A 15,403-nucleotide genomic window follows, 5' to 3' on the forward strand; every position below is an offset into this window, starting at 1 on the left:
TTGGCACGAACGGGATTGGTGTTGTTATTACCTCTTACACCTCTTCCATATGCAAAACCACCACGACAAGGATTGTTTCTACCACCACCTCTGTTACCTCTACCAGATCCTCTACCAGAAGCAAACCCACCTCATGGTCTATCTCCCCACCAGTAAGGGTATCCAATTAATTCAAAACATCCATCTTCTGTATGTCCATCTTGCTGACAGTGGTTACATACCTTTAAACTAGTAACAGAATTACTAGTATTTCCTTTTTGGAAAGGTTGAACCTTAAAGGCCATCACATTATCTTATCCTTCTTTAGACAGTGAGACCTCTCCTATTCTCAAGCGCTCAGCATTCACTATGGTAGGCCTCAAAGATATTAAATTTGAATGCAAAATGTTCCCCGGCAGCGGCGCCAAAAACTTGGTAGGCTTCTAAAAGATATTATATTTAAATGCAAAAAGATCCCCGGCAGCGGCGCCAAAAACTTGGTAGGCCTCGAAAGGGTATAGAAATTAAGCGCAATAAAAACGGGGGCCTACAGTAATACCGCAAGTGCACGGTGTCGAAAGTGGCAAATGTGCAAGTACGGGTCGATCCACAGAGATCGGGTGTGTTTCGGAAATGTGTTTTAGCTAATTGGGTTCCTAGATTTGCTTTGGGCTTAGAAGCCTTTTGGAAATGTTGGGCTTAATGTACTATTGGGTTTGTTCTCAATAAAAAGGAACTGAGCTTGGGCTCAGTTATATTTAAAGTGCAAATGGGCTTTGGTTCTTTGTTTAAGCTTTGGGCTTTGGCCTTAAAGTGAGTTCAGGTTTTTGGGTTAAGCCCACAAATTAATTGAATTGGGCCTTAGCTCTAACCTAAACTGGGCTTTGGTCTTAAACAACTGGGCTTTGGTTTTGGTCTGCTGATGAGCCCAAGTTATGCTCTGGGCTTGGTTACTGAGTTAGGCTTTGGGCTCAGTTGTTAAACTAGGCCTTTGCTTGGCTGCAGGAGTAGCAAGAACAACAGCAGGAGCTGCACTTGGCTTGGCAGTGGAAGAAGTGACAGCAGCAACAGCCTGGCAGTGGCAGCAGCAGCAGCTGTAGAGGAAAGCAGCAGTGGTATGTAACAGCAAGCAACAGCAGCTGCAGGAGAAAGGAAAGATAGCAGCAACAGCAGCACAAGAAAACAAGTAGCAAGTCTGCACAGCAGGGCAGCTGCAAGGGAAGGCAACAGCAACTGCTGACAACAGAAGCAGTGCAAAAGCAGTGGGTAGCAGGGAAAGCAGCAACACATGATAGTGAACTAAAGATGAACCAAAGTGGAAGCAAATCAGATAACAAGGAGCAACAAAATGGAACAAAGCAAATGAAAACTAAACAGCAATAATCAGTGAACAAAAACAAAACAAAGCAAAAGCAACAGTAAGCAAAACAAAATAAGATGAACCAAGGCTTAAGCCAAGGGCAAGGATGTGGTGAAGAAACTGAAAGGAAGCAATACTAGGCAGAACACAGGCATTCCTATAGAATGGGTTGAAAACTAGCTTGCTATAAGCACTAGCTTCTCCCAATACTCAATCAAAGTGCAACCTAAGCATACAACAAGAATGGCAAGAAAATCAGCTTGCTATGAGCACTGATTTCTTGCCATTGCACAATTAGCATAAAGCTTCAAAGAAATCTAGCCTAGCATTCCATCATGTAACTGACAGTGACAGGAGCAACAACAAACATGATAGTGAATTGATACTAACAGTGAGCAACATCTAAACAGGATACAACTAACTGAACTAACAATAACAGAACATTTAACATATTTATAACGAACATTTAACAGAACATACTAACTGAGCAAGAATTAACAGAACATTTAACATATAACAGAACAAAGCAAGAAATTAACAAAACACAGCAAGAGATTAACTACTAGCACATTTAACTGAAACATGAAAATTCAACAGGACAAGAGAATTAACAGAACTTAGCAGTCCTGGATGTGGGCTAATCCCAACATCACTTTTACATCACCCCAAAGCCTCTATTTATAGTTCTCAGACACAATTTCCCTAAATACCTAATTCCCCCAAAATTAGGGTTTGTTCTTCCCCAAATTACAAAAAATAGAAATTAGGTTGTCTCAATTACCTAATTCATCGTGATAGTCGCAACCCATGATGCCAATTCTCTTTCTCTACCTCTCCATAGCCTTGTTGTCCTTGATTGATGACATGCAATCACTCTCATCAATCCCACACGTCACTGAGGTCGTGTGATGTTGATGAAGGGATTGAAAATCATCATGATAGTTGGTGGTGAAGGTGGGTTGCGTTTGTAAGGAGCTTTGGTGGAGGTGTGGTGGTGGCAGTGAAGGTGAGGAAGGTGGTGGTACGGTTGCAGGGTAATGGTGGTTTGCAGCAGGGTACGGTGGAGAAGAATGGGTTCGATGGTTTGGGAGAGAAGGGTCGACTGCTTTGGGTAGGAGGGTGTTAGGTATTTGGGTGTTAGGCGGGCGTATCGGGTTTGATGTTCTGCGACGCTGAGTCACTGGATGCGAAGCTGGTAGGTAGATCGGACGGTGATGTGAAGTGAAGCTTGTAGCGACCGTCAGATTTTTTTGATACAACGAAATCAACGATGACAGATGGAGTTAGGTGTTGTAGTGTTAGGCGGAAATATCAAACTTTGATGCACAGCAAGGGAGCGACCGTTGGATTCAACTACCATCTAATCTGAAGGCTTGAAATTTCAGCGCTGTGGTGCTCGGCAGAGACATCAGATTTTGATGCTCAGCAAGGAGCGACCGTCGGATGCTTCTGAGAAATGATCTGATGGCTGAGAACGGAGGCGCTTTTGTGTGTAGAAAATGAGGTTGTGCGCACCATTCTTCGCGGCTTCCTTGCGTAATTTCTCCCCGGCTTTTCACTACTTTTTCTGCTCTTTTCGCTCCGCGACTCATCCGAACTTTATTTATTACCTAACAATGCAAAATTAAGTAAGAAAAATATTTATTCTTGAAACAATGAAAATACAGAATATGGGATAAAATGTAGAATTACTGCACAAAAGATGAGTTAAATGCCAACAAAAATATATATAAATATGCACTATTTAGCACTCATCAAATACCCCCAAACCTGAATTTTACTTGTCCTCAAGTAAAACAAAACTAGGAAATCCTAACTATACCACTGTCGCTGGTCTCTCGAATGCATTTAGCGTATGCACTAAGCCTTTTAACCACTAAGTGTCCCTAGTGGACGAGTTGAAGTCTCGTGAAGGTTTACCAGAGGTGTGCCTACAAAACCTAAGGACAAAATATAAGCTCATATTCCATCAAATGTGACATGTGCAAAACAGTTAAGCTCACAGCAAAATGGAGATGTCAATCTAGCTATCGAAGGCACAATCCTAGCACTGATACAATTAAGGACATGTGATAAGAGTGTAAAGTGTATCTACACATGTGTAAAGAAAGATCTGAAGTTATGACTACTAATCACCAAGAGATAGTTTCTCAGGCTAAGAACTGAGGTCGAAATCTAGCTAGCTGTCCGACTTTACGAGAATTGTGAATGAGTTGGAGGTATTTCACAATTTCTCGCGTTGTACATCAATGGCATACACCCTCCTTGCTTATTACAACGAAACAACAAAAGATGACTATTTACATTGACAAATCTCTTTTTATTTTTGGAACAAGAGATGATGGAATTGATAAATACTTGATTTTTTTGTATTTTTCTGATATTTTTTTTTCTGAATATATACATCGTTTTTTTTTTTTTTTTTTTTTTTTTTTTTTTTTTTTTTTTTTTTTTTTTTTAGAAGCTGAGAAACACTTTTGATACATAACAAAAAGAAACAAAAGATTACTGACACTTTGCAAGAGGTAGCCCTTTTTGATGCACCCAGTTAAATTCGATGGTTGTTTTTCTTAATGTAACCTCCATCTTCTATCCCAACCAACCAAAGAACAAGCTAGTCAAGTTTCGTTCAGTATTCTAAAGTGATTGGCAATCGTAACTTCCTATCAAACACCTTGAAGATCGAGGCCATACATGTATTGGTAGATCGTGCGCGTGCAAATTTCTTATCACTATGTGAATTGTGCTAGAATCAGGGTGCCTAAATATCTAGACTAAGACTCCTAATAATAATACATATTTGCACAAGAGTCAACATTTCAAGGTAAATGAGCTCCATTTTTTATGATTTTTCATTTTTTAATTTTTTTGGAATTTTTCAATTTTTTCAAAAAGAAGAAGGAGTTCATTTTCAATTATGGCATATTATCGTGGTATCTACTCTATACCCCCAAACCTAAACTAAACATTGTCCTCAATGTTTCAAAATATGGAAAGAATTACAATGCAACATATGGAAAGGGACATGCTGAGTAGAGTAAACGGAGAGAGAATACCCGATTTCGGCGAAAGCAGAATTAAAACTCCGTTATTCAAGGCAAACAAAATCCAACATATTTTAGCCGAGATGATATTGGATTAGCAAAATATATACAAAAGGAACAAAAGGTTTTTTTTTTTTTTTTTTTTTTTTTTTTTTTTTTTTTTTTTTTTTCAAAAACTAAAATTAAGAAAAATAAAATTTGGTTTTTGAAATGGGAGCAAGCGAAAATTTGGGTATTTTTTTTTTAAGAAAGAAAATAAAATTTGGTTTTGTATGGGAGCAAAGGAAATTTTTTTTTTTTTTTTTTTTTTTTTAAAAAGAAAATAAAATTTGGTTTTTGAATGGGAGCAAGCCCACTGTTTGTCCTCTAATGGAATGGAAGGCTGCGGCCCATGAAACACTAAGTTTTAATTTTGAAAGTTTAATTTGGCCCAGTTGGTTAAGGCCCGACCTTTGTTTTAAAACTTTGGTTTCGAGGTCCACTCTTGAGTGGAAGCAAGCCCACAATCGGTTACAAGCTCAGCTGGGTTTAAACCCAGAGTCCAAAATATAAGTCCAATGAAAGAATTTAAACAAGCCCACAAAAAATAAATACAAGCCCACAAATAAATTATTACAAACCCAAAATAGAAAAATAAAAAGCCCAAAAAAATTGGGTTAATTATTACAAGCCCACAAAAAAAATTTTGGAAGCCCACAGGTTGGGTTCTCTCAAATGGAATGGGTTTAGGCTTACCTTTTTAGCACAGCCCAGCTGCTCTGATATTGTTGCAAAAACCCAGTTGGGTTTTGGTTCTTTTCCTTGGTGGCGTCCCAGCAGAGGAAAAACAGGTTCAAAACAGCAGGTCCAACAGCAAATGAAATGAAGCAGATGCAGATGCAAATGCTATGACATGAAATACAAATTAGCTAATAAAAACACAGATAAAACACAGCACCAATCCCCGGCAGCGGCGCCAAAAACTTGGTAGGCCTCGAAAGGGTATAGAAATTAAGCGCAATAAAAACGGGGGCCTACAGTAATACCGCAAGTGCACGGTGTCGAAAGTGGCAAATGTGCAAGTACGAGTCGATCCACAGAGATCGGGTGTGTTTCGGAAATGTGTTTTAGCTAATTGGGTTCCTAGATTTGCTTTGGGCTTAGAAGCCTTTTGGAAATGTTGGGCTTAATGTACTATTGGGTTTGTTCTCAATAAAAAGGAACTGAGCTTGGGCTCAGTTATATTTAAAGTGCAAATGGGCTTTGGTTCTTTGTTTAAGCTTTGGGCTTTGGCCTTAAAGTGAGTTCAGGTTTTTGGGTTAAGCCCACAAATTAATTGAATTGGGCCTTAGCTCTAACCTAAACTGGGCTTTGGTCTTAAACAACTGGGCTTTGGTTTGGTCTGCTGATGAGCCCAAGTTATGCTCTGGGCTTGGTTACTGAGTTAGGCTTTGGGCTCAGTTGTTAAACTAGGCCTTTGCTTGGCTGCAGGAGTAGCAAGAACAACAGCAGGAGCTGCACTTGGCTTGGCAGTGGAAGAAGTGACAGCAGCAACAGCCTGGCAGTGGCAGCAGCAGCAGCTGTAGAGGAAAGCAGCAGTGGTATGTAACAGCAAGCAACAGCAGCTGCAGGAGAAAGGAAAGATAGCAGCAACAGCAGCACAAGAAAACAAGTAGCAAGTCTGCACAGCAGGGCAGCTGCAAGGGAAGGCAACAGCAACTGCTGACAACAGAAGCAGTGCAAAAGCAGTGGGTAGCAGGGAAAGCAGCAACACATGATAGTGAACTAAAGATGAACCAAAGTGGAAGCAAATCAGATAACAAGGAGCAACAACAATGGAACAAAGCAAATGAAAACTAAACAGCAATAATCAGTGAAAAAACAAAACAAAGCAAAAGCAACAGTAAGCAAAACAACACAAGATGAACCAAGGCCTAAGCCAAGGGCAGGGGTGATAAAGAAACTGACAAGAAGCAATACTAAGGCAAGAATACAGGCATTCCTATAGAATGGGTTGAAAACTAGCTTGCTATAAGCACTAGCTTCTCCCAATGCACAATCAACACTACAACCTAAGCATACAAGGAGAATGGCAAGAACATCAGCTTGCTATGAGCACTGATTTCTTGCCATTGCACAATCAGCACATTGCTTCACAGATACCTAGCCTAGCATTCCTTCAAATTGACAGTGACAAAGCATCAACAAACATGATAGTGAATTGATACTAACAGTGAGCAACATCTAAACAGGATACAACTAACTGAACTAACAATAACAGAACATTTAACATATTTATAACAGAACATTTAACAGAACATACTAACTGAGCAAGAAATTAACAGAACATTTAACATATAACAGAACAAAGCAAGAAATTAACAAAACACAGCAAGAGAATTAACTACTAGCACATTTAACTGAAACATGAAAATTCAACAGGACAAGAGAATTAACAGAACTTAGCAGTCCTGGATGTGGGCTAATCCCAACATCACTTTTACATCACCCCAAAGCCTCTATTTATAGTTCTCAGACACAATTTCCCTAAATACCTAATTCCCCCAAAATTAGGGTTTGTTCTTCCCCAAATTACAAAAAATAGAAATTAGGTTGTCTCAATTACCTAATTCATCGTGATAGTCGCAACCCATGATGCCAATTCTCTTTCTCTACCTCTCCATAGCCTTGTTGTCCTTGATTGATGACATGCAATCACTCTCATCAATCCCACACGTCACTGAGGTCGTGTGATGTTGATGAAGGGATTGAAAATCATCATGATAGTTGGTGGTGAAGGTGGGTTGCGTTTGTAAGGAGCTTTGGTGGAGGTGTGGTGGTGGCAGTGAAGGTGAGGAAGGTGGTGGTACGGTTGCAGGGTAATGGTGGTTTGCAGCAGGGTACGGTGGAGAAGAATGGGTTCGATGGTTTGGGAGAGAAGGGTCGACTGCTTTGGGTAGGAGGGTGTTAGGTATTTGGGTGTTAGGCGGGCGTATCGGGTTTGATGTTCTGCGACGCTGAGTCACTGGATGCGAAGCTGGTAGGTAGATCGGACGGTGATGTGAAGTGAAGCTTGTAGCGACCGTCAGATTTTTTTGATACAACGAAATCAACGATGCCAGATGGAGTTAGGTGTTGTAGTGTTAGGCGGAAATATCAAACTTTGATGCACAGCAAGGGAGCGACCGTTGGATTCAACTACCATCTAATCTGAAGGCTTGAAATTTCAGCGCTGTGGTGCTCGGCAGAGACATCAGATTTTGATGCTCAGCAAGGAGCGACCGTCGGATGCTTCTGAGAAATGATCTGATGGCTGAGAACGGAGGCGCTTTTGTGTGTAGAAAATGAGGTTGTGCGCACCATTCTTCGCGGCTTCCTTGCGTAATTTCTCCCGGCTTTTCACTACTTTTCTGCTCTTTTCGCTCCGCGACTCATCCGAACTTTATTTATTACCTAACAATGCAAAATTAAGTAAGAAAAATATTTATTCTTGAAAACAATGAAAATACAGAATATGGGATAAAATGTAGAATTACTGCACAAAAGATGAGTTAAATGCCAACAAAAATATATATAAATATGCACTATTTAGCACTCATCACACTACAGCTTGGTATGCAACATCAATCATTGGCAATGGATTTCCTGCCAATAATTGTTCACGAATCGACCCATACATATTGTCTATACCAATTAAAAAATAATGAAGATAATATGCTTCTCTTAACGTAGTGACTTGTGTTGTAATATCACAAGTACACAGACCACAACTACATCTTGGTGTATTCATATATGTGATCAATTCATCCCATATTTTACTAAGCCTTCCAAAATACACAGCTACAGGTTCAGATTTTTCTTGCTTGCACTCGCTTAGAGAAGATTTGAGTTGACAAGTTCTGGTTCCACTAACAACACAGAATCTATTCTTCAAGTGCGTCCAGAGTGTACTTGCATCATCATAATCTCCCAGTGTTGATCTGATAGAAGAATCTAAGGTATTAGTAATCCATGAAACAATTATAAAATGTACAACACTTCATTCCCCCACATGATCAACATCCCCAGTAGGTTTCTTCACAGGTCCATCAACAAAGCCAAACTTACGCTTTGCTTTCAAAGATCTTCCAATGGCTCTAGCCCATTCATCATAGTTAGTTCCCTTCAATATGATCGAGGTAATAATAATACCCGGACCATCACTTGATCCTAGGTGATACACTGGATCTTTCTTCGTCCTGTTTGTGTTTGACGATTCTGGATCATCATCTTTTCCCACAGCTCAAAAATAGTTTTAGGGTTTCTGTTTTTTTTCGGCTGAAAAGAAGCTTAAAAATTTAGGTTGAAACCAGGCTCTGAGGCCATGTTGATTTCTTAATAGGATCGTATGTCCCTTTCACATTAATGTCAAACTATTTATATAGGTTACAATAGTCGGCATTGCCTTGACTCTCAAGGAATTCTTTTCCTAGAATAACTCTGTTTACATAGATATCAAATTCCTAACTATAGAAAGATATATTTTCCTAATAGCTACCAACTTACAATAGAGTGTTTTTACAAGGAAAAAAAAAGGATGGTTAGGGTTTATAAGAAAAGAAGAAGAAAAAAGTTATGGGGATCTATTTTGGTGCGAAAAAATGAGGCAAGATTGGGTAAAAATATGACAAAACATGTACCTAAACAGTACCGCCGTTATTATCAATAAAACGGTTTGCTAGATTGGTAGCATGCAGTTGTTTTGGGCTGAACTGAGTTCTTTTTCTGCTTACTGGTGCTTGCATTTTGATTATATATGCAGTGAAATTTTGAAAATTTCATCCCATCTTAAGGTTTGGTTGGTTGGTTCGTTGAGTTTGTTGGTCAATACATGGGTTCAAACTTCGAAGTTTCCCTCATTGATGGGAGTTTACGTACACTTGTGGCTTTAAGAGGACTTCATAAAGATAAAAAAAAAATGTGATTCATTTCAGTTAAAATTCCTTCAAAACCAGAATTGCTTGCTTACTACAGTCTGATAGCAGACTTTGATTGTCTACATGTGTGTGCTTACGGAAAATGATAATTAGGGGTTTTGGGTGATTTTTTACGTGATACTTATGGAAACAGTGATAGGTTTTTTCCTCTTAATCTTATTGATGAAACTATCAAAGGTCTATTAACCTTTTTTGTTTTTTGATCAGACATCTGGGGACCGAGTATTAACTCTTTTGGCATATGGTTGTTAAAGAAGAATATGGAAAATCATGGAATGAGTTGGTTAAACAGTTTAATTTTGTTGCCATGTACCATTCACATTTACAAAAACTGGTGGGCTTCTATGCTATTGTGGTGACAGGACAAATATATATCATTACGATCCAAAAGAATCATCTTTCAAAATGCTTCTAAATTGTGGCCACTTGAACCTTGAAGCAGTCTTTCATAAGAACACTTTGGTTGGTCTTAGCACATTAGGCGAAATAGATACGAAAAATATGGAGTGCGGTGAATGAGCAAGATCAAGTAAGGAGATACAAAGCGATGGCAGTGATTATCTTTTCTGAATTGAATTCAATTTTAATAATATATGAATTACTCTCATGGCCTGTAAGGGAATGTTTTCTGACACCGGCCATTCAATAAAACTATCAGGGGATTGCATGTTGGACATAGAACTAATAATGTAACTGAGAAGAAGATACTTAGCTCAAACCGATGTTGCTAGAGATGCACAGAAAATGTAGAGGCACGTATACGATACGCTGTCCTAAAGGAAATATCGCCTGCTACTCCGCTGAGATGCTATAGCAGTTGGCGAGTCACCTCCAGGATACAACTACTGATAGTACCCCTCAATGTAGCATACAAAGAGAGTACCCTTAGAACTTGGCAGTGTTAGCAAAAGCTAAAAACAGAGAAACTAGAAATAAAAACTTATTTTCTGAAAGCAGAGGGAGAGCAGAAGAAGAGATGTTTCTCTGTTGTGTATCAAAAGAGCTCAAGACTCCTCCCTTAAATAGTGTTTAAGACGTTACAAACGAGAGGAAAATGCATGCAACAAAACCATGCATATGACAGAAATACTGGTAATGTTTGGTTAAAAACAGTGTTGCTTTTGTCAGTCTTAGAGCAGTGTGTTGGTTAAAAACAGTGTTGCCAAAACAAATACGTACAGACAAGAAATCCAGGACAAACATGTGCAGACAAGGAAGGAAAGACAAACATGTACAGACAAGAAAGCCAAGACAAACATGTGCAGACAAAGAAGAAGATTCTTCTACATGTGTGTAAAACACGTACCAAAAGCTTTAGCAAAAATATAGGATCTAATGAACCCACACCCACACCCACACCCACACCCGAGCCCGAGCCCGATCCGACCCGACGGCGGCGTGCGTGCTTCTGTGCGAAGCACCGCGCGTACGGGAAAGGAAACCTTTCCCTAGTCTAAGCCTTCCCCCACACAAAAGTCTAATGACCCAAGGGCCATGCCCTTATAGCCAATTCTATGGTATTTATGTCTAAAACTCTTTAGATTTTAGTCAATGTGGGACTATTGTTTTATCTATTCAAAAGAAAAAACAATTAATGGGCAATAGGTCTAGGGATCAAAACATAGTCCATGGAAAAATTGGTAATTTTAAAGCGTTTTTTCTAACAATCCCCCACATGAATGATAAAACATATCGACGAAATACGAGAAAACATAATACATCAATATTAGGCTAAGGTGTCCCAGAGATTGAACCTTAACATAGTGAGAGGTTACCGGAACTGCTTGTTGTTTCGGTGAACACAATGTCTTGAACCGTCAACAGTGAGTGCAATTCAGAAATAACAACCACACTTTGATGTCTCAAAGAAAAAAAAGCTGCCAAGCTCTTGCCGTTGTGCCCGTTTTGGCCGTGGGCTAAATCCCGGACTTAATGAATGTCTCTAGAGAAAAAGCTCAAATTCTCATAGGAAGCGGCCCCACTTCCAACATCCACATAGGTGAGTCCATTAAGAGTGTCCTGCCACACTCCGCTTTAAGCAAAGCCATGGAACTCATTAAGATCTTGACAGATCATCCTAAAACATGCAGGCAGCACTATCATACGGTTACACCATAGGGAGGGACAAAGATAGTGCTTTCTCTCGACATCACCAAAAATTAGTTATCTCATTGAACCTTGATCTTGGAGCTCCATTCACAAGGTTGAGTGTCCTTCATGGCGATTTATTCTATGAGCTTGAGTCCCATCCCCTTCGATGTGGATCTAACTACCTCTCTAGATAACCCTTTCGTCAAAGGATCTGCAATATTCTCTTTAGACCTTACAAAGTCTATAGAGATGATGCCAGTAGAGAGTAGTTGTTTCACACTGTCTTGTGTCTTCTTCGAAGATGTATAGACTTTCCGTTGTATACACTATTCTTTGCGCATCCAATAGCAGCTTGACTGTCACAGTGGATTGCGATCGAAGACACAGGCTTGGGCCAGAGTGGAATTCCACCCAGGAAACCTCGTATCCATTCAGCTTCCTCTCCAGCTTTCTCCAAGGCTATAAACTCAGACTCCATGGTGGATCGGGCTATACATGTCTGTTTGGTAGACTTCCATGACACAGACGCACCACCAAGTGTGAAGATGTACCCACTAGTGGATTTGCACTCATCTGAGTCTGATATCCAGTTAGCATCACAATACCCTTCTAGCACAGCAGGATACTTCCCAAAACTTAAGCAATAGTTTGAAGTTCCTCTCAGGTACCGTAGAACTCTGTAGAGAGCATTCCAGTGATCCTGCCCAGGGTTGCAAGTGTACCTGCTTAATCTACTCACAGTATAGGCAATATCAGGTCTTGTACAGTTCATTAAATACATAAGACTGCCAATAACACGAGAATACTCAAGTTGATAAATACCCTCACCCTTGTTCTTTTTCAATTTGCAATTGGGATCATAAGGAGTAGTTGCAGGTTTAGCATTTTCATGATTAAATCTCTTAAGCACAGTTTCAACATAATGAGATTGACTAAGACTATATCCATCAGACATCTTTCTGATTTTCATCCCTAAGATTACATCAGCAGGGCCTAAGTCTTTCATGTCAAAGTTTTCGTTAAGCATGCTTTTAGTGGTATTAATACTATCAAGGTTACTACCTAATATGAGCATATCATCAACATATAGGCACACAATAACATGAGAATCATCCACAGATTTAATGTAAACACATTTATCAGATTCATTAACCTTGAAGCCATTAGATATCATTACATGATTAAATTTTTCATGCCACTGTTTAGGTGCTTGTTTTAAACCATACAAAGATTTTTTCAGTTTGCATACTTTATCTTCAAAACCTTTCACAACAAAACCTTCAGGTTGGTCCATATAAATTTCTTCATTCAATTCACCATATAAAAAAGCAGTTTTAACATCCATCTGATGTATATGCAAATCATAAATAGAAGCAATAGCAATCAGCATCCGGATAGAAGTGATTCTAGTGACCGGTGAATAGGTATCAAAGAAATCTAATCCTTCCTGTTGTCTGTACCCCTTAGCTACCAACCTAGCTTTGTGTTTTTCTATAGTTCCATCTGTTCTAAGTTTCCTTTTGAAGACCCACTTGCAACCTATGGTTTTACTACCAGGAGGTAAGTCTACAAGCTCCCAAGTTTCATTTTGTTGAATGGAATCCCACTCATTATTTGAAGCTTCTTCCCAGAAGGGAGCTTCCGGAGAAGTCATAGCTTCCTTATAGGTTTGGGGTTCAGACTCTACCGTAAGAGTCACAAAATCTGGACCGAAACCTTTCTCGGTTCTGACCCTCTTACTTCTTCTAGGTTCGGTTTCAGCATCTAGAGACGGGGGTTGACTAGTCGAAGGAACATCTGAGAGATCATCGCGGACCCTTTTATGAGGTCCAGACCCTAAAGGGAAAATGTGTTCGAAAAACACTGCATCTCTGGATTCCATTATGGTGTTCTCACCAATTACCATGAACCTATAAGCACTAGTGTGCTCAGGATATCCTAGGAAAACACAATCTACAGTTTTAGGTCCTAGTTTGGTTTTCTTGGAACGAGGAGTGGCCACCTTGGCCAAACACCCCCACACTTTAAAGTATGCATAGGACGGTTGTCTTCCTTTCCATAACTCATATGGAGTTTTGTCGGATTTCTTAAATGGAACTCGGTTCAAGATATAGCAAGCAGAGAGAATTGCTTCCCCCCACAGGTTCGAAGGTAGCCCTGAACTAGCTAACATAGCGTTCACCATATCTATGAGTGTTCGGTTTTTCCTTTCAGCTACTCCATTCGACTCAGGTGAAGAAGGTGCAGTAGTTTCATGAATGATGCCATTAAGTTTGCAGAATTCTCCTATAGGTATCACATACTCACCGCCTCGGTCCGACCTAAGAGTTTTAATAGTAACACCTCTTTGGTTTTCTACTTCAAGTTTATATAATTTGAAAGCGTCTAAGGCTTCATCTTTACTTCTAAGAAGATAAACCTGACAGTATCTTGAGTGATCATCTATAAAAGTGATGTACCATTTTTTACCTCCTCTAGTTGGTGTTGATTTCAAATCTCCCAAATCTGAGTGGATTAGTTCTAGGGGAGTTGTACTACGTTCAACCTTTTGTTAAAGGGTTTTCTAGCATATTTAGATTCAACACAAATTTCACATTTATGACCTCTGTCAAAGTTTATTTTAGGAATGCAGCCTAATTTAGCAAGTCTTTCAATAGATTTGAAATTAACATGTCCTAGTCTATCATGCCAAACATGTGAGGAGTCACAAACATAAGCAGAAGAAGATGCATTATCATTCAAGTTCAAAGAAAGTACACTAAGCTTAATCATGTTTCAGTGACATATCCTTTTCCTACGAAATCACCACCTTTAGAGATTACAACCTTGTTAGACTCAGCTACAAATTTAAAACCTTTCCCAAGTAAGATGGTTTCTGAGATAAGATTCTTGCATATGTCCGGGACGTGATACACGTCATTCAATGCGAGAGTTTTTCCTGAAGTGAGTTTCAATTCAACCTTGCCTTTTCCCACCACTTTAGAGGTAGAAGAGTTTCCCATAAACAATTTCTCATCGTCTCCTACTTTGTTATAGGAGGAAAAGCATTTCTGAATTTAGACATGCCTAGTGGCTCCAGAATCAAGCCACCAGTCTCTCACATTGGTCACATTAGAGACAAGGTTGACTTCAGACACCATGCCAGTAAAATATCCAGAATCATCTACTACGTTTGCCTTATTTTTCTGTTTAGGATCATTTTTGGTCTTTTTAGGTGCCCTAATCTTTGGCCATATGACCAGTTTTCCCACAGTTATAGCAGTCGCCTTTGATGGTGTTTTTGGAGACACCACCCTTTGGCTTAAGATGGTTACCTTTGGAGTTACGTTGTTTGTTACGTTTACCATTTTTGCTGGATTCTCCTGCCTTTTCTTTGACGCAGCATTATCGTCCAGGACATGAGCTTTGTTGGACATGTCTTTGCTCAGCATCAGGCTTTGTCCTTGCAGCACAGAAGTTCCTCCACCTGGATCTTTTTCCCCAGCTCCACCATGGTGATTTCGCGATTCTTGTGTCGCAGCCTCCTCTTGTACTCGTTCCATGAGGGTGGTAGCTTTTCAATCACTGCAGATACTTGTAGAGATTCATCAATATGCATGCCTTCAGCAAGAATTTCGTTGATGAGTAGCTGGAGTTCGACGAATTGTTCTACAACAGGCTTTTCATCAGTCATCTTATATTCCAGGAACCTAGCCACCAAGAACTTCTTGCTTCCAGCAGCTTCAAGATATTTTTCTTCTAGGGCTTCCCATAAATCAAAAGCAGTAAAATTCTCTTTTGCATTATAAAAGTCGTACAAGGAGTCATCCAGACAGTTAAGAATATGGTTTTTGCACATGTAATTTTTCCTAGTCCACCTATCCAGTCTATCTTCATAACCACGGTCATGAAGCCTTCTTGAGGGTCTTTCTAAGGCAACTTCATCTAGCCTTTGGTCTTTTAAGAAGAATAACATTTTGGACTGCCATCGTTTA

The 15,403-nt window shown here is 39.6% G+C and overlaps 2 protein-coding genes across 2 annotated transcripts; both read right to left on the reverse strand.

The window, feature by feature from the left end:
* Window positions 1–888: 888 nt before the first annotated feature.
* Window positions 889–2,491, reverse strand: LOC113337357. The gene is made up of 2 exons (XM_026583058.1): window positions 2,121–2,491; window positions 889–1,278 (listed from the first exon to the last, which is right to left on the reverse strand). Exons 1-2 carry the CDS (start codon window positions 2,146–2,148, stop codon window positions 938–940), a joined length of 369 nt encoding a protein of 122 aa, XP_026438843.1. The 5' UTR covers window positions 2,149–2,491; the 3' UTR covers window positions 889–937.
* Window positions 2,492–5,799: 3,308 nt separating this feature from the next.
* LOC113337359 lies at window positions 5,800–7,359 on the reverse strand. The gene is made up of 2 exons (XM_026583060.1): window positions 6,989–7,359; window positions 5,800–6,147 (listed from the first exon to the last, which is right to left on the reverse strand). Exons 1-2 carry the CDS (start codon window positions 7,014–7,016, stop codon window positions 5,807–5,809), a joined length of 369 nt encoding a protein of 122 aa, XP_026438845.1. The 5' UTR covers window positions 7,017–7,359; the 3' UTR covers window positions 5,800–5,806.
* Window positions 7,360–15,403: the final 8,044 nt, after the last annotated feature.

The sequence above is a fragment of the Papaver somniferum genome, unplaced genomic scaffold (genome assembly GCF_003573695.1).
Source record: "Papaver somniferum cultivar HN1 unplaced genomic scaffold, ASM357369v1 unplaced-scaffold_16, whole genome shotgun sequence".
Taxonomy (NCBI): domain Eukaryota; kingdom Viridiplantae; phylum Streptophyta; class Magnoliopsida; order Ranunculales; family Papaveraceae; genus Papaver; species Papaver somniferum.

Excerpts from the sequence above, each read along its gene's own strand:
- LOC113337357 (XM_026583058.1), bottom strand. The coding sequence starts at position 2,148 with ATGGGTTGCGACTATCACGATGAATTAG. Across the intron at positions 1,279-2,120 it reads CGACTATCACGATGAATTAG|TTCACTATCATGTGTTGCTG; the intron begins GTAATTGAGACA and ends GTTCATCTTTAG.
- LOC113337359 (XM_026583060.1), bottom strand. The coding sequence starts at position 7,016 with ATGGGTTGCGACTATCACGATGAATTAG. Across the intron at positions 6,148-6,988 it reads CGACTATCACGATGAATTAG|TTCACTATCATGTGTTGCTG; the intron begins GTAATTGAGACA and ends GTTCATCTTTAG.